Here is a 19,066-nt window from a genome sequence, read left to right as displayed (position 1 = left end):
GCCGAATACTCCGTCCACTCCACTTTTGGGATCAGTGCCCTGCCCAAAACAAAGAAATCTATCCGTGAGTAGGCCTTATGTACGTGGGAGAGAAAAGAAAATTCTCTGGCCAAAGGTCTGGCAAATCTCCACGGATCTACTCCCCCCATCTGATCCATAAACCCCCTAAGCACCTTGGCCGCAGCCGGCCTCCTCCCCGTCCTAGATCTGGAATGATCTAATGCTGGGTCCCCACCCATTACCTAAAATCCCCACCCATTATCAAACTCCCTACCTCCAAGTCCGGAATACGCCCCAACATCCGTTTCATGAATCCAGCATCGTCCCAGTTTGGGGCATATACATTCACCAGTACCACCTCCGTCCCCTGCAACCTACCACTCACCATCACGTATCGGCCTCCCTTGTCCGCTACTATGTTCTTGGCCTCAAATGACACCCGCTTTCCCATCAGTATTGCCACCCCTCTATTCTTCGCATCCAGCCCTGAATGGAACACCTGTCCCACCCATCCCTTCCTTAACCTGACCTGATCTGCCACCTTCAGATGTGTCTCCTGAAGCATGGCCACATCTGCCTTCAATCCCTTTAGGTGCGCGAACACGCCGACTAGCCATCTCCTATCTTAGGCCAGTCCCGTGCTCGCGCCTCCCACTCCCTCCAGTCCCCCAGGTGGGGAACCCCCGCCCCGACCACCTCTTCCATTTTCAGTTCCCCCTCGGACAGTGCAGCAGCAACCCTAGAATCCCCCCCCCCCCCCCCGCTAGATCCACATCTAGCACTTTTGCTCCCCCCATATTACTTCCGTGAGTCAACTGACCTCTGCTGACCCCGGCTTCCCCCAGCTTCCCCCGCCTTCCCGTTGATCTCCCCGTGTGGGAGTCTCTCCTCCTCCTTACCTTCCTCCATCCCCTCCCCCTTTTGGTGCGGGAAAAAAGCCCGCGCTTTCCTGAACCAGCCCCGCCCCCTGTGGCGCAGCTCCTGTTGCGGCCATCATCCCAGTTCCCTCATCCCCGAGTCTCACCTCCCCTCCCTCCAGGACCGACGCCCACATTCCCCATCATCATCATTTTGTCGACAGAAAGGAAAAAAGGAAATTTTAGGAATTTTAACCAGAACTCTTCCCACATCCCCATCCATCATCCCACCCACAAAATATTCTTTACCCATATTTACAACCCCATATACAACCACATCCCCTCAGTTCGAGTCCAGTTTTTCCGTCTGTATAAAGGTCCAAGCCTCTTCTGGCGTTTCAAAATAATAGTGTCTGTCCTGATAAGTGACCCACAGTCGCGCAGGCTGCAGCATGCCGAACCTGACTCTTTTTCTATGCAGCACAGCTTTGGCCCGGTTGAAGCCAGCTCTCCTCTTTGCCACCTCCGCGCTCCAATCCTGGTATACTCGGATCACCGCGTTCTCCCATCTGCTGCTCCGCACCTTCTTGGCCACTATCGCCCTTGGCGGCTCATCTGCCTTGGGTCTCCTCGCCAGGACCCGGTGAGCCCCTTCCAGCTCCTGGGGGCTCGGAGAGGCCTCCGCACCCATCAGCGAAGTGAGCATCGTACTCACGTACGCCCCGGCATCAGCTCCCTCCACTCCTTCGGGAAGACCCAGAATCCGGAGGTTCTTCCTCCTCGACCTGTTCTCCAGGACCTCAATTCCCTCGGCCCACCTCATGTGCACCGCCTCGTGCGCCTCCATTTTTACCGCCAGGCCCTGGATATCGTCCTCGTTGGTGTTCACCTTATCGTTCACCTCACGAAGCTCCACCGCCTGGCTCTTCTGGGTCTCCTTCAGCCCCTCGATCGCCAACAGCATCGGCGCCAGCACCTCCTTTTTCAGCACCTCAACACATCTCATGAAGAACTCCTGCTGGTCTGGCCCCCACGCTGCTTGCACTCCGCCCTCCGCCATCTTGCCTTCGTCCCCTCATTTTGTTCTCTGCTCCATGGCCTCTTTCCTCATTGCTCCACCGCTGCTCCCTGCCAAATATTGTGGGGGGGACCTCACTGCTCCTTCCCACACGGGATCAATCAAAAAAAAGCTCCGTTGGGTCTCCTCTGGAGAGCCCGAAAGTCCGTTTTCGCGGGAGCTGCCGAAACGCGCGGCTTAGCTCCGCATCGCCGCAACCGGAAGTCTCTCAAATGCTTTACTAAAGTCCATGTAGACAACATCCACAGCCCTTCCCTTGTCAATCATTTTTGTCACCTCTTCAAAAAACTCAATTAAATTCGTGACATGACCTCCCCGTACAAAACCGTGCTGTCTGTCGCTAATAAGACCATTCACTTCCAAATGTACCGCAGGGATCTGTGCTAGGACCCTAACAATTCGTTCCCGTTATATATTAATGATTTGGATGAGGGAACTAAACAAATATTATCTCTAAATTTGCAGATGGTATAGAGTTGGGTGGGAGGGTGAGTTGTGAGGAGGATGCAGAGATGCTTCAGCAGGATTTGGACAGGCTGAGTGAGTGGGCACATTCATGGCGGATGCAGTATAATGTGGATAAATGTGAGATTATCCACTTTGGTAGCAAAAATAGGAAGGCAGATGATTATTTGAATGGGTGTAAATTAAGAGAGGTGGATACTCAGCGAGACCTTGGTATCTTTGTGTATCAGTCGCTGAAAGTAAGCGTGCAGGTACAGCAGGCAGTAAAGAAGGCAAGTGGTATGTTGGCCTTTGTAGCGAGAGGTTTTGAGTATAGGAATAAGGATGTTTCACTGCATTTGAATCGGGTATTGGTGAGGCCACATCTAATAATAATCTTTTTTTTAAAATTTAGAATACCCAATTATTTTATTTTCCAATTAAGCGGCAATTTAGCGTGGCCAATCCACCTATCTTGCACATCTTTTGGGTTGTGGGGGTGAAACCCACACAGACACAGGGAGAATGTGCAAACTCCACACGGAGAGTGACCCAGGCAGGGATTCGAACCCGGGGTCCTCAGCGCCGTGAGGCAGCAGTGTTAACCGTTGTACCACCGTGCTGCCCTAATAATAATCTTTATTGTTGTCACATTAGTAGGCTTACATTAACACTGCAATGAAGTTACTGTGAAAGTCCCCTAGTCTCCACAGTCCGGCGCCTGTTCAGGTACACTGAGGGAGGATTCAGAATGTCCAAATTACCTTACAGCACATCTTTCGGGCCTTGTGGGAGGAAACCGGAGCACCCGGAGGAAACCCACGCAGACACAGTGAGAACGTGCTGACTCTGGACAGATAGCGACCCAAGCCGGGAATCGAATCTGGGACCCTGGCGCTGTGAAGCAACAGTGCTAACCACTGTGCTACTGCGCTGGAGTATTGTGCGTAGTTTTCGTGTCCTTATCTGAGGAAGGATGTTGCTGCTATGGAGGGAGTGCAGCGAAGGTTTACCAGGCTGATTCCTGGGATGGCGGGACTGTCATATGAGGAAGATTGGTTAGGATTATATTCATTGGAGTTTAGAAGAGTGAGAAGGGATCTTATAGAAACTTATAAAATTCTGACAGGGTTAGACAGGACAGATTCAGAAAGAATGTTCCCAATGGTGGGGGAGTCCAGAACTAGGAGTTACAGTTCAAGGATAAGGGTAAACCTTTTAGGACTGAGGTGAGGAGAAATTTATTCACCCAGAGAGTGGTGAATCTATGGAATTCACTACCACAGAAAGTAGTTGAGGCCAAATTGCGTGATTTCAAGACGGAATTAGATATAGCACTTGGGGCTAAAGGGATCAAGGAAACATTTTAAAGATGATTTCTTGAGGTATGGCTTTGTCAGTTGTGCCAAGCAAATAAGGATGTAAAGCTCATGTGTGAAATGCAGGGAATTACTGGCAAATGAAAAGAGAAGTTTCAGATTTTGAAAGAGAAATGGTGGGTGACAATTCCTTTTGAGGTTGAGACCCCAGAGTCAGCTATTAACTTACAACTGACTCCAAAGTAAAAGACTACACTGCTGTACCTGACCTCTGACAGCACATTAAAAACACACCAAAAGTCCATGAGGCTGTCAGCGTTCTGGAGTACATCTCTCAGGAATATCGAGTGCTGAGTAAAACAAGCATTTTGTTGCTATTGCCCTTTACGATGACCTACATGTTTGAGTTTGGAATTTCCATTCTCACAAAGATGAAGACGACACAAAGGAACTGACTGAACTGTGCACCTGATATGCGCATTGCCCTCTCCTCCTGTGAACCTGATTGGAGTGAGACCGTTAGGACCAAGCAGGCACTCCTTTCCTATTAAAGGTAATCAAACATGGCATGTGTCCCTCGAAGTTCGGCCGGTTTGAAAAAGTGAGTCCCGGGAAAAAATGTTTGATAACATTGATCTAATAGAGACTCCAGACCCGAGGAAGAAGGACTGATAATGCCACATAAATAGGTTGAAAAAAATATCATCGTAGGGAAGAAGATAGAAGGAACCAGTGTGTCAGGTGGTATAAGTAGTGGAAGAGGACAGTGATGGTAAGAATGAGGTGGGGGAAGGAAACGACAGAGCTGCCCTCCTGTGGTATCACGAGCACATACAGTAATACTAGAACAATTGGTTACTGAATTTGTATACGTAGAAGAAGAACAACAAAAAGATCTCATAACGCTACTGCAAGAGTGTCAGAAGATTTGTCGGGACACACCTGGATGCACTGCATTAACTGAATTTGATGTAGACAAAGGTGATTCCAACCCAATAAAACAAAAGACCGTGCTCTCATGCCCGCATATCTGTCCTTGGCCTGCTACAATGTTCCAGTGAAGCTCAACCCAAACTGGGAGGAATAACATCTCATCTTCCGGTTAGGCACGCTACAGCCTTCCGGTCTCAACATCGAATTCAACAACTTCAGATGATCAGCTCTACCCCACCTCGACCCATTTGTTTTCATCCCATTTCATTTTAACTATCTTTTACCATTTCTTTCTTAATATATATTTACCCCCCCCCCCCCCAATCTTATCCACCTTTCCTTAACCGTTCTCTTTGCTTCCCCCTTCCCCTCCCCCCACATCTACAGTTCACCCTCTGATGTTTGGCCTTTCACATCTTTTGTTCTCTCTGGGGACTGCCATTAGCACTCTTTCCCCTTGGTTTCTGTGGCCATTAGCACCCGGTTTCCCCACGTTTCTGTGGCTATCATTCATCTTTCATTCTCACTCCACAGTATAAATATTTCCCACTTTCTCTGTCTGTTAGTTTTGACAAAGAATCATCGGACTCGAAACGTTAGCTCTTTTCTCTCCCTACAGATGCTGCCAGACCCGCTGAGATTTCCCAGCATTTATTCTTTCGTTTCAGATTCCAACATCCCCAGTAAAACAGCATCAATATCGACTGAACCCACAGAAACTAACTCATAAGCGGAAATCCAATACATGTTGGAGAATCATTTGATTGAGCCGAGTAAGAGTAGCTTGAGTTTGCCAGTTGTGTTAGTGTCGAAGCCAGATGGGCCAACCCAGTTCTTTGTAGACTATCAGAAGATCTATACATTCACCAAAACTGATTAGTATCTGATTCCCAGGTTGGAGGACTGTATCGATAGGATAAGCAGTGCCTCATGCCTTTCGAAAATTGATTTGTTAAAGGGGTATCGGCCGGTTCCTTTAATGCCCAGGGCTAAAGAGATATCTGCCTTTGTGATTCCAAAGGGAATGTATCAGTGTAAAGTGACGCTGTTCAGATTTCACAATGCACTAGATACATTTCAACGACTCATAAATCAAGTAGTGGCTCGGGTGCCTAATTGCTTGGTCTATTTGGACAACGTGGCAGTTTGTAGTGACACATGGAAGGAGCATGTAGCACAGTTGGAGGAGTTACTTAAGCAACTGATTTAGTTATCAATTTGGCCACTAGCGAGATTGTCAAAGCAAAGGTGAATTATCTAGGGCACGTTATGGGACAAGGACGAGCGGTGCCCATGGTAAGGGCTTTACTAGACTTCCCTGTTCCCAAAACAAAACAGGATATTGGGTTTTCTAGGCATGTGCGCGTTCTATAGAAACTTTGTACCTAACTTTTGTCTCATAGTGAGTGCAACATAGTTAGCACTGCTGCCTCACGGCACCGGGGTCCCAGGTTCGATCCTGGCTCTGGGTCACTATCCGCATGGAGTTTGCACATTCTCCCCGTGTTTGTGTGGATTTCACCCCCACAACCCAAAGATGTGCAGGGAAGGTGGATTGGCCAAGCTAAATTGCCCCTTCATTGGAGAAAATGAATTGGGTACTCTAAATTTATTTTAAAAAAACTTTCTCCCACAGTGGTACCTTTGACTAAAGTATTGCAGAAACAAACAAAAATCGGATGGTCTGCAGAAGAGCAAACAGCTCTTGAGAAATTGAGGGCCATATTGGTAAGTGAACTAGTGTTGGCCGCCCTGATTTTTCCAAATGCTTTAAAATGGCCACGGATGCCAGCTGCCCGGGAGTCGGGACAGTGTCACTACAGGATGACGATTCAGGAATAGAGAGGCTGGTGGGGTAATTTTCAAAGAAATTAAGTCTGTGCCATTAAGAAGGATGCCTTAGCGTTGCTACTACCCCTTATTTTTTTGAAGTTGCTGTCTGGCATTATAATAAGCAAAGCCTAGTCTGTACTGACCCATAATCCGCTTGCGTTTTGTGGAAAAATGTAAAACTCGGAATGCAGGATTGTTCCATAGGAGTTTATTGTTGAAACCCATCTACCTATAAATTGTGCACACTCCTGGCAAGGACAATATTCTTGCAGATGCATTGGGTTTAAGTGCTAATAAGTGGCAAATGTAAGATTGGGGAAACTTATGTTGTGGAAAGGAAGAATGAAGACGTGTATTTTCTGTCACATACCTTGCGATGAAACATTCTTGCAATGACATTTCATCATTCTGAGGGGTGAGGTATGTAATTTTTTCCTTTGGTCCCATTTATTCTTATTTTTATTATTTTGGTCCATGGACCCATAATCGGGATGTGGCTTTCAGCAGATGACTTAAAGTTGAAGGAGCCTTCTTGCCAGGACACTGCTTTCCCAGGTTTTCTTTATGGAAAGGAGAAGCCAGACTCTTCGGCATCGAGTGGATCTAAGGAACCAGCTTTAGAGGGAGTCAGACCAATTGGTTAACTAGTCACTGGTGGGTTGGCCAGGGACAGCATTCTTCCTGACAATGGTCAGTGATTGGTTCCTGCATGATGCTTTCTGAGAGAACTTGGCAGAAGTGTCTAGACCTTGGAAGTGAAAGGGCGCTCTCTCCCTCTCCTGTTTGCTGAATTAGAAGAACTGCTCTAGTGTTCAGAAAGCAGTGAGTGCCCAGCACATCCTTTGCTGTGAACCTGAAATGATGCTGAGACTGCAGAGAAGGTAGACAACCTTGTCAGGAAAATCATCTCAAACCTAGAAGGAAGAAGTACCAAACAGGAAAGTATGAACTTCAGAAAGACATTGACTGGAAACCATCCCAGTGCATCCAAGATCCTTATCCTTCTATTTTGTTCATATTTTCTTTCCTTTCCACCAACCTTTACCCCCTGTATTGTTTGTTTTTGTGTGCCTCTGCCTGTGGTGTAGAGAATGGGGTGAGCTAGGAAGGGGGGGATTGGGAAATGGGGAAGTGGGTTGACAGTTACATTTTCTGTCCATTTAATTATAATACTGTATGTAACAAAAGATTACTTGTGATTTAAAGTCACAAACCTGGTGACAGTAGTTTATTGGTCTCAACCAAGGATCTTGGGTATTTTAAATAAAACCTAATTTCACCTGTGCTGCGATTCAAGTGGGCCTGGAATTGACCACACACTAGCCCAGGGTGTAGAGACACAACTCCCACACACACAATCACCTATGTCTAGCATGAATCGAACTATAGGTCCCTTCCCGGCACAGAAACATTAAATTAAACCTGTGATGATATGCATGAAGCAATTCTGTATATAACATTATACACAACCTCCAACCAGTAGGTGGTAGTGTGGCAGTGTAAGTCCACCTCGCGGCTCTGTGCCTCGAGGCAGTTGGGAGTAAGTCGTCTTGGAGGAGAGACATATTTTGCAGTAGCTCTATAATAGTTGGTTAGTGTAAGTAGTTTGTTATTGTTTTATGCCAGTTATCTTTACCACAGAGTTCTTTCTTAATAAATTATTTAAACTAGATGTTCTATTGTACATCATGCATATCGGCAAGTCTACAGAACATGACAAAACCCACCTAAAACTATACCTTATTTCTAATGTTTACTCATACAAATATAAATCCCTTAAAACTGCCTTTATTTTCCTTACATCTCCATGTTTGGACTAAGGATATAATGAGGTCTGGTGGTGAGGGACACTGTGGGAATCCAACTGAACATTAGTAAGCAGATTGTCGCTAAGTGCTGTTTGATAGCACAGTCTATAACACCTGCATTCACCTGATGAAGGAGCTGCGCTCCGAAAGCTAGTGATTCAAAACAAACCTGTTGGACTTTAACCTGGCATTGTAAGACTTCTTACTATAACACCTTCCATCACTTTGCTAATGATTGAGAGGAGACTAATGGGGCAGTAATTGACCGGTTTGGATTTTTCAGCTTTCTGTGGACATCCCTGAGCAATTTCCCCCAATTATCAGGTCGATGCCGGTGTTGTAGCTGCACTGGAAAAGCTCGGTTAGGTGCGTAGCTAGTTCAGCGGTTTCTTGAAATGACATGGAGTGAATTAAATTGGCTGAAGACTGACATCTATGTTGGCAGAGACCTCAGGACAAGGTCGAGATGGCTCATCTGCTGGACACTTCTGGCTAAAGGTGTTTGCAAATGCTTCAGCCTCGTCTTTTGCAGTGGTGTTTTGGCCTCCACTGCCATTAAGGAGGGAGATGTTTTTGGAGCTTCCTTCTCTGGTTAGTAGCTTAATTGCCTGCCACCATTCACAACTGAATATGGCTGGACTGCAGAACTTTGATCTTATCTGTAGGTTGTGGGATTATTTAGCTCTGGCTTTTGTGGTGATGTGCATCAATGTAAATGCATGTAGGCTAGCTAGACACTAGTGGGAGCACCAGTGACATCACACACACACACTCAACCAATAGATCAGATAGATAGGACATGACCAATGGACATTCACGAAACACACGGAGGTGACACGACCACAGGGGGGCATTACACCAACCCATATATAAAGGACACCACACACATGATCTGCCTCTTTCCAGTGGAGACAGTCAGTGAGTAGAGACACAGGGTTGATTCAATATTACACCCACCACATGGATTTCAGCAACTGGTTAGTCAGTCTGGGTAGCTATAGTAGGATTAGCAGTAGTGTCGAACCCGAGTAATAGAAGTGTAAATAGTTTAATAAACGCGTTGAAGTTATCTCCACGTCTGAACCTTCCTTTGTCAAGTGCACCACAAGGAAGCCGCTTATGTTACACCTACAACATAACAAATCATGATACCAGGTCTGAACTGGTTCAATCCACATAGCCATACCTCAGCGTACAGTGACAACCAGCAATGATACCCAGGCAAGATGTTCGAGATCCGGGTTCCGCAGCAGCTCCAGTGCCACGGCGATCGCCACGAAAACTGGCGGGTATTCCGGCAAAAGTTTGAAATCTTCCTGGTGGCAGCCGAACTAGAAGACCTGGCCGAAGCTGAAAAGACAGAGCTTATCCTCACCATCACCGGTGCCAGAGCAGAAGAAATCTTTTAAAAATTCAAGTTCCCCAAGGGGCAAAACAGGAGCGACTTCCAGGCAGTCCTGGACAAATTCGGCAAATATTGTGAGGAAAACACACTCCAACCAGCAAGAAAAAGTAAGAGAAGCGCCAGTACTCACCATGAAGCCGAGATCCCGGAGGAGAGAACACTTTTGATCGGCGGCCATCTTGCGAAAGGGACTGCACTTGCACAGTTGCGCGAGAAGCGCACAGAACGGGAAGGTCCGTTTGCACATGCCGAGACGCCGCGCATGCGCAATCACGAAAACGGGCATCGGTAAAGGAACAGTGATCTGCGCATGTGCAATCGCTTCCTACGCGCTACGTCACATGCGTCATGACGTCAGAGGCCCCGGACCACGCCCATTTAAAAGGGAAACGTCCCAAATCAAAGAAAAAATCTTTTAAAGCTGTAAAACAACCTTCCTTCACCTGGAATGATAGCACAATGACTCAAATTGGACCAGGAAATGAAATTAACTTCCGAAGAACCCTGCAACAAACAGTTACCTACGCCCAAACTAATGATTCCGACCTTGAATACTTCGATACCGACCTTTAAATTTTCTCTGGACCTCGCGAGCCCAATGCCAGCTCTGACGCGAGCAGTGATGATATGGTCCTAGAAGACTACGACTCGGATGAACCTTTCACCTTGGGAGGCTACCCCAGTACCAAATCCGAACCGCAACTAGACGTGTTGCACAGTGACGACCCTGACGATGAGTTCTTCAGATTTGAGGATCTTCAGCCCAGCAGATATGACATCCCGACTGGTGAGTGCAGGATGATGCTGCGGCCTGAAACCAAGAGACAGAGAGCGGTACAAGCCCACAGAGAGCGGCCTGCTGCCACACAGAGCATGGTCCACGCACCGCTCAGGGTTCCCGACTCTACAAAAGAAGACACGCAAGACTCCAGAATGCAGTCCTTGCACGAACAAGAAGTGACTCCAGTGTCACAAGCCTCCACAGCGAGCTCGTGGTCAGACTCCACGATAGAAGAAACGCAAGACTCCGACGCGCAGTCCTTGCAGGAACAAGACCGTGAGGGTCTAGCAACCTCCTCTGACCAACTAGTGGCAGACGATGCAAGTCTGCCATGCTCAAGCAAACAGCAAGAAGACTATGACAGTCTACCACGCTCCAGTGCACAGCAGGACATGACGGTCTATCATGCTACAGTGAAGAACAAAGCGACAATGACAGTCCAAGCCCAAATGAAGGACAACAGCAAGACAATGACAGTCCGCCCACATTGTTTGCGCCACCAGATGAAGACTCTGACAATTTACCCAACCCAAGTGAACAACAAGCAGCTACTGAGGATCTACCCACGGTATGTGAGAAGAGTGACGACAGTATCTCACTTCCCATGCAAAAGGTGCCAAGTGACAGACCTCAGCTAGTGTGAACAGAGGCACTCGACGATCACTGTGAGACCACTGGTGACTCCGATGACACCATGATACTTCCACCCTCATTCGCTCGAACCTCTCCACAAGTCAGTGCATTCCTGCATGTTCCGACAGCAGACGTGCAGCTTCAAGAAATCTCAGCTGACTCCCGTGAACCTGCTAAGACTCCGGACGGGGAGCATCAACAAACCAACACTGACTCATTTAAAACAGACAGGACTCCAGATGGGGAGCAACCAAACGCCGACTCTGATTCACGTAAGCCGGACTTTACTCCAGACAGGGAGTGCCACAACCTCAGTGATGGCACGCTCAGGGTGACAGCAGGTGCCACAACGATAAGAGATGGATCACTTAACAATTACACTGGGTCAGTAATAACAAGCAGCGGCTACAGTCCAAGAGGAATACACCAATATTCACCACAGCTATATCCATTTTTTTCCACACCAGCAATGCAGACAATGATAGCACTCATGCTGGACAAACCCAGTATTCAGGCATGCAGCAGCCAGCAGTCTATGCAGCATATTCTCAAACAGGCCAGCACTACGGATTGCCCACTAATGGAATCAAGACCGAAGGAGGACTCCCGCAAGCGCAATCTGCTCTACAGACTGGATGCCTTAGTTACAGCCCAGGATTTGCTGCACCCCAGCCTGGCCAGACGGCATATTCCTATCAGATGCAAGGTTCTAGTTTCACACCATCACCAGGTATTTATGCGAGCAGCAATTCTGTTTCCAATTCGACAAGCTTCAACGGTTCTCAGCAGGATCACCCTTCCTGCACAGCATGTGGCCAGAACCAGTATGTACAGTCTTATCCAACTTCAACATATGGCACATCCACGACCTCGAATGATACCATTTCAACGTCAACACTTTATCAGCTACAAGATGCCATCCGACAGCACCATCACAAACATCGAAAAAGAAAGGGACTCCAAATCAGACAGCGAAGTGATTTGACCACTTCTTGGTTCCTGTGGCACAGGGACGTTGATGGCGTTCATAACCAAGAGAGACATTTGACCATGATGATTGATGGTTTTTGGACTCGCACAAATGATTTGGACTTATTGTTTAATCACTGTTCCCATGACTTGTATATACCTTAACTTATCTACCTGTGTTTTGTTCAATTTTCTCAAAGTATGCAGAAAATATGTAACATATAAAAAAGGGGGGATGTGGTGATGTGCATCAATGTAAATGCATGTAGGCTAGCTGGACACTAGAGGGAGCACCAGTGACATCACACTCACTCAACCAATAGATCAGATAGATAGGACACGACCAATGGACATTCAGGATACACACGGATGTGACACGACCACAGGGGGCATTACACCAACCCATATATAAAGGACACCACACACATGATCTGCCTCTTTCCAGTGGAGACAGTCAGTGAGTACAGACACATGGTTGATTCAATATTACACCCACCACATGGATTGCAGCAACTGGTTAGTCAGTCTGGGTAGCTATAGTAGGATTAGCAGTAGTGTCGAACCCGAGTAATAGAAGTGTAAATAGTTTAATAAACGTTGAAGTTGAAGTTGTGTTGAAGTTATCTCCACGTCGGAACCTTCCTTTGTCAAGTGCACCACAAGGAAGCCGCTTATGTTACACCTAGAACATAAAAATCAGCTGTAACATGCTGTTTCCGTTTTTAAGCATAGATGTTGTCCTGTGTTGTAGCACTTCTAGGTTGGCATCCTGTTTTTAGATCTATTCTTTCTATTCTGATATTACTTTCTAAATTAAGGACATTATTTTATTTCTAAATACCTACAATCCAGGCCATTACCTTGTTGCTCCTTCCAACAGCAATTCATGACTCATTGGGCACAAAGAGTTCATGTCGGAACGGAATCATTTTTCAGGCATTAGAATTCTGGAACTTTGTCAATTTTAGTTGACACGGTTGATTAACAACATCTGCATTATATTATCTCAGTGGAAAGCTTTGGAGATGAGCAGCATGTCATGTTGTGGCAAGAGGAATTATTGATGCAGATTTTTCTACTTTTCCAGACATAGAGGTGCTGAAGATGAAACCGGGGATTAGACTGGGATCTTGCTGGTCTGCATGGGAGAACCAACCCCTGTGTAGAAGATGATTTTCTTTCTTCCCCTTATTCTGTTTGCACTTGATTTATGCAACAAACTGTAGCCTTGTGGGCAGCCATATGTTGTGTCCCCGGTCTGTACCAGAATTGCCCCCCCCCCCCTCCCAGGAAGTGTACAAGAATGGTTCAAAGCTGATTTAATTTTCTGACTTTTCCCTCCAGCTCTGAGATAGTACCCGTTTTCTAGTTAACATGTACCTGATTGGTGCAGGGGATTAATCCACTTTGTGGCATTTTGAAACGGTGCTGCTACGCTCAGTCAAATCGTATTGCCTCAGCATGAAGCTTCTTCTTTCTCTTACTGTAAGTGTAATGTATCTGAAAACAATTTGCCGACTTTTGGGAATAAATCCCAAATTCCAACAGTTGCATTGTGCTTCAAAGCTGAGATGGCAATTCAATTGGACCCTAAACACGTAAATATAATATTGCGCACTTTGCATGCCAGAAATGTGTAATCACAGAGTGGTGCCAATTGACAAGTTTAGTTTGTCGTTAGTGAAGAAAAGGAATCAGTTTTGCACTGTGCTTGTTCCCCATTTTCCAACGGATGTTGTATTCTACAAACAGTAATGTATCTCTCTGTATGATACTGCAAAATATACAAAAAACAAAAGGCCAAAAAAGACGTCATTGTTACGCCAATCCATTAGACAGTGCAGTCTAGTGCATCATCCATCAATGCTGTACTCCTAAAGGTAGCGTATTAAAACCAGTGTCACTTTCACAGAAAACAGTGCAAAATTCCTTTGAACTCCTGGACAGATTCCAGGAGGCCATTGTTTCCTCTTACGTTATCTTGCCCTTCTCCCTATATGTTCCAATTGCCAAAGAACATTGAATTCTATAGGATTGGATATATCCATTTGTGCTGGCACCATACGTTACCTTTGATAAGCTTCAATATCTTCACCTCCTAAAAACAAAACCATTATCCTGTTAAATTTCTGATTCCCCTGCTCCTCTGTGGAGACTGTAACACGTGTTTCTGAACGGGCTTCCTCTTGCTTCAGAATTTGTGTTGATATTCTGGAGCCATCATTCTGGAGTCAATTTTATTTTGCCTTAAAAAGCTTGAATACTTCAAGAAGAAGCTTTTTTCCTCCCTAATATAAACATTACTAACACTGATGGTCTTTTCTCAGAGTGCGGTTATGAACTTGGTTGTCCTTCCTTGTACGTTCTCCCTGGCCAGAACTGCCACTCTGCTGTACAGTGTCAAGAATTGTACATAGTATTCGGGTAGTTTTGCCTCACAGCCTCCGCCGTCATGGGTCAAGCTTAGTGGAAACTTGAACTTTGGAGTGTTGAAGCTGCTATATTAAGATTCATGTTGCATGTTCTCTGCTGTTGCTGCACTCTCATGCTCTATCCTTTATTCATGATCATTTTTTTCCCCTTTCTTCTTCTCTGTCACAGTGTGTCATCCAGGTTATCATCCCAAAGCAAAAGCACAAGAAACGCGCCCACTCAAAGAAAGACCTCTAGGTCAGCTGGTGTTGTTTGTTTTTAGCCCGCTGATCGTTTTAACATTAGAGGCGGCCGATGGAACTGTACCTGCATGGCTAGGCATTTTCCAGAACGTGCAAAGTTAGCAAGTTTATCTTAACTGCAGCGCCACTGAGTCCTATTAACTGTTGGTATGCGTCCAGCTCTAACTTTTCCATTTAAGGAAGGCTGCATCTTATTTTGTTGAAGTGCGGTCAAATATTTAATTCTCCCCGCCCCCCATTCTGAATAGATTGATTCCCCGCTGATGACCCTCTGGTACCTGACCCAAGAAGTGACCTTTCTTTATTTGTTAACCCCGGTAGTGTCTGCCAGCCAGATATCACACTGTGCAGCTTCACAGCTAAAGATGCGGCTGGGCTTGATCCGGCCCCCTTGCTGATGCTCAAACATCAACCGCTCGTTTGATAAATTTCCTGATTGTGAAGCCAGGAAATTGGTTAAGTTGCAGAACTATAAAATGTATGTCCATTGTGGGGATCACACTTATATTTACTGCAGACTTGTCTCAGCTGAGTTTGATGTTTGTCCAGCACACAGCCCATATTGGGAGCTGTGGATAGCAGTGAATAGCTGTTTCAACACCCTCTCCAAACCCTTGGCACAGCAAAACTAGAAAAACAATCTGACGTTTTAATTCTTTAATTGATTAGCTGGATGTTGTAGGTCTCATGTTGTAGGTCAGCACGGTAGCATAGTACTTAGCACAATCGCTTCACAGCTCCAGGGTCCCAGGTTCGATTCCCGGCTTGAGTCACTGTCTGTGCGGAGTCTGCACGTTCTCCCCGTGTGTGCGTGGGTTTCCTCCGGGTGCTCCGGTTTCCTCCCACAGTCCAAAGATGTGCAGGTTAGGTGGATTGGCCATGATAAATTTGCCCTTCGTGTCCAAAATTGCCCTCAGTGTTGGGTGGGGTTACTGGGTTATGGGGATAGGGTGGGGGTGTGGGCCTGGGTAGGGTGCTCTTTCAAAGAGCCGGTGCAGACTCGATGGGCCGAATGGCCTCCTTCAGCACTGTAAATTCTATGAATTCTATGATTCTATGATAATGCAGCAGAATAGCGAACGTAAACGATCCCAAAGCACCCTGTTCAGTTTTAGTTTTCACTGGGGTTGAGTGGCTTGCTTTAAATTGAAAACATGAACCTTGCATGTCTGGTCACAGTTCGAACGCTTATTCTTTTGCATTGCAATTGGAGAGCAAGCTGAAGAATATGAAAGAGCAGTTGCTTTCCAATATTTCCTCGCGTATGCTTGAAAAGTTGGTGAGAGTATGACATGAACCTGTTAGTGAGCGGTCCTTAACATGAAATAAATTCAGGGCATTGAACACGACCTTTCGCTTGTGTCTCCGTTCACTGAGGCGCCTGAATGCCAAGGTGAAGGGGCTTCTTTCATTCTCTTTGATGGAATGAGGAAAGTGTGTTTCAATCAGGATATTCTTCCACATGTCTTAATTTACTGTGTTTATGAATTGAGTTATTAATTTGTCTGCCATCAATGTAAATATCCCGAACCAGCTTTTCATTCATTAACTACACGCGTGTTTTCTCAAATATTTCTTTTAATTACTTAAGGCAATTTTAAAAGCCTGCGGTTGATTTCAATCTCCCGCGATCTTGGCATTGTATTGATGTCAGTGCTGTGAAATTAGTCTCAATTCAAAACAGAACTCGTGCTGTGTGATTGGTTTAAGTCTTTTGTCGATAACAGTTTTGTTTCTTGTCTTGTCCTGTGACGGTGATTTTCAGTGCAGCACACTTATTTCCTATTTTTATTCGTTTGGCTTTAGACTCCCGGCGCCCACTACGAGATTGTCAGCTGCCGGCAGCGAGACCAAGGCTCGAGTGTCCACCAGTGCAAACAACAGGCGCAGTCAGAGCTTCAACAACTTTGATAAATCCAAATCCGGTCACAACGCAGCAGCAAATAATGAGAAAGGTAGATATTTCAACACTTGCTCATTCATGTTGCAGATGTCAATTCGGTTCCACTTGATTTTGTCTTGCCTTAGATCAAGCCCCATGCCAGGACATGAGTGCATTAACCAGGCAGGCTCCTCAGGGCAGTTGTGAGGGAGTTTTGCTGTGTTTGAGGTGCAGTCTTTTGGAGGAATGACAATGAAATCTAATCTTCTTGCTCAGGCTGAATTATAAGTTGCTACTTTAACATTCAAAGCCAGGATAGAAAATTCCTGGTCACCGTGTGCCCCTCAACCAATGCCACTGAAACAGATCAACCGGCCTTTATTTCAGTTCCGAGTGCTGGAGTCCTGCTGCGTGCAAGTTGCCTTTTGCACATTTTTGTCATTCACAAGGTTGCACAGCACAGTGATTAGCACTGTTGCTTCACAGCGCCGGGGTCCCAGGTTTGATTCCCAGCTTGGGTCATTGTCTGTGCGGAGTCTGTACGTTCTCCCCCTGTCTTCGTGGGTTTCCTCCCAAAAGTCCCGAATGCTTGCTAGGTGAATTGGACATTCTGAATTCTCCCTCCGTGTACCCGAACAGGCGGCGGAATGTGGCGACGAGGGATTTTCACAGTAACTTCATTGCAGTGTTAATGTAAGCCTACTTGTGACAATAAAGATTATTATTATTTATCGTGTCTCCTTCATTGCTAATGAAACACTGTAATTCATAAAATGCTTTGAGATTCTACGGGTTGCGATATAAATTGAAGGTGAAACTATGTTTTAAAGAGCTGGAAATCACTTTGGGAGGGTGTTTCAGGTTTTGCAACTACAAATTATGGAGCTAGAGAAAGGAACAAGGCCAGGAACGAAAGTCAGAAACAATGCATAACTGAAGCTGAGCTGAAAATTCAACTTAAGGCTTCTAATTTACAAGGGGTTTCTCCGGTTTGATAACCAGTTTCTGACGAGTTGGCTAATTTCAGCTCTGTCTTTGGTGTAGGTAAGATAATTGATCTCAGCAGCATGGGTTAGAAAGATTGCCCAGGAGTCTCGCAGAATGGGGCACAGACCTCCTGGATCCTGCAAAATGTTTGCGTTTTATTATGAAGGAAATATCTGCCGAATTCCATCCTTCCTGAACATAATCCAGTGACTTCTGATGGAAATGCACAAGGGGAAACCCTAGCACGAGGACAGGTTGGGCCTGGCTGGGCTTTCCCTGCTGTCAAAGTCATTGCCGAGACCCAGTGTCAATACTCAGACATGTGAAATAGAGAATTAGGCAAAGTTTCCAAGAATCCCTAGTACCTGTGGGAATGTACCGTATAATAATAATAATATTCTTTATCAGTGTCACAAGTAGGCTTACATTAACACTGCAATGAAGTTACTGTGAAGATCCCCTTGTCGCCACATTCCGGCACCTGTTCGGGTACACGGAGGGAGAATTCAGAACGTTCAAATCACCAAACAAGCACATCTTTCGGGACTTGTGAGAGGAAACCGGAACACCCGAAGGAAACCCACGCAGACACGGGGAGAACGTGCAGACTCCGCACCAACAGTGACCCAAGTCGGGAATCAAACCTGGGGCCCTGGAGCTGTGAAGCAATAGTGCCAAACACTGTGCCACCTTAGGAAGATCTTAAAGATTCCAGAAAAGGAGAAGGCGTACTTGGCAAGGAAATAAAAAATTAGCAGCATTGCCTCGATAGAATATGTATGGAAGAGTGGAGAATAAAAAAATAACTCAATGCACATTGTTAGATCCTTTTTAAATGTTGGAATTTATTCCTTTGCTTTGAGTTTTTGGTTTACAAGAAATTAAATTAGTGATGCAACTCATTGGACAACAATGGGCAACAAATGCTGGCCTTACCAGCGGTGCTCACGTCACATGAAAGAATAAAAACCATCGGGTATGCTTTTGTGCAATGTGCTGCTTCATATCTGTGAACCTGCTGAAATTCCCATCTCACTCCTACCAGCAGAGGGACCTAGTGTGTGAAAGAGAATTTTTTTTTGATATTTTACATGCGTGATATAACTTATACAACTTTACTATTTTTAATTATTTGTGAATACAGCACTTGAGTATTGCTGAAAAAAAGTTATTCTGTCAAAACATTTTTTTTGTCTTGTCCTTATCAGGGCAATCACAAGAATATACCAGTGTCAGGGGAAACAACAACTTCGACACAAACTTCAACAAAATGTCTTTTACTATTTTTCCTGCTTTCATCTCTTCCTTTTCGGTTGTCGTCACCATAGGCGTCATTCTCCGACCCCCTGCCGGGCTGGAGAATCGCCGGGGGCTGCCGTGAATCCCGCCCCCGCCGGTTGCCGAAGTCTCCGGCACCGGATATTCGGCGGGGGCGGGAATCGGGCCGCGCCGGTTGGCAGGC

At 45.9% G+C, this 19,066-nt stretch overlaps 1 protein-coding gene across 11 annotated transcripts in view; it reads left to right on the top strand.

Moving 5' to 3' along the window:
- nav2a (neuron navigator 2a) overlaps positions 1-19,066 on the top strand; it is a 1,224,858-nt gene that overhangs the window by 789,457 nt on the left and 416,335 nt on the right. For 9 of the 11 annotated variants that reach the window (XM_072466710.1, XM_072466706.1, XM_072466708.1 and 6 more), the window contains exons 6-7: positions 14,662-14,730; positions 16,542-16,690. In XM_072466710.1, the coding sequence (XP_072322811.1) occupies positions 14,662-14,730; positions 16,542-16,690 (218 nt within the window). The remainder of the gene's footprint in view (positions 1-14,661; positions 14,731-16,541; positions 16,691-19,066) is intronic. The other 2 variants (XM_072466713.1, XM_072466705.1) reach the window with 1 other exon arrangement.

The sequence above is a fragment of the Scyliorhinus torazame genome, chromosome 10 (genome assembly GCF_047496885.1).
Source record: "Scyliorhinus torazame isolate Kashiwa2021f chromosome 10, sScyTor2.1, whole genome shotgun sequence".
Lineage (NCBI taxonomy): Eukaryota > Metazoa > Chordata > Chondrichthyes > Carcharhiniformes > Scyliorhinidae > Scyliorhinus > Scyliorhinus torazame.
This window is presented reverse-complemented; position numbering and strand designations above follow the sequence as displayed.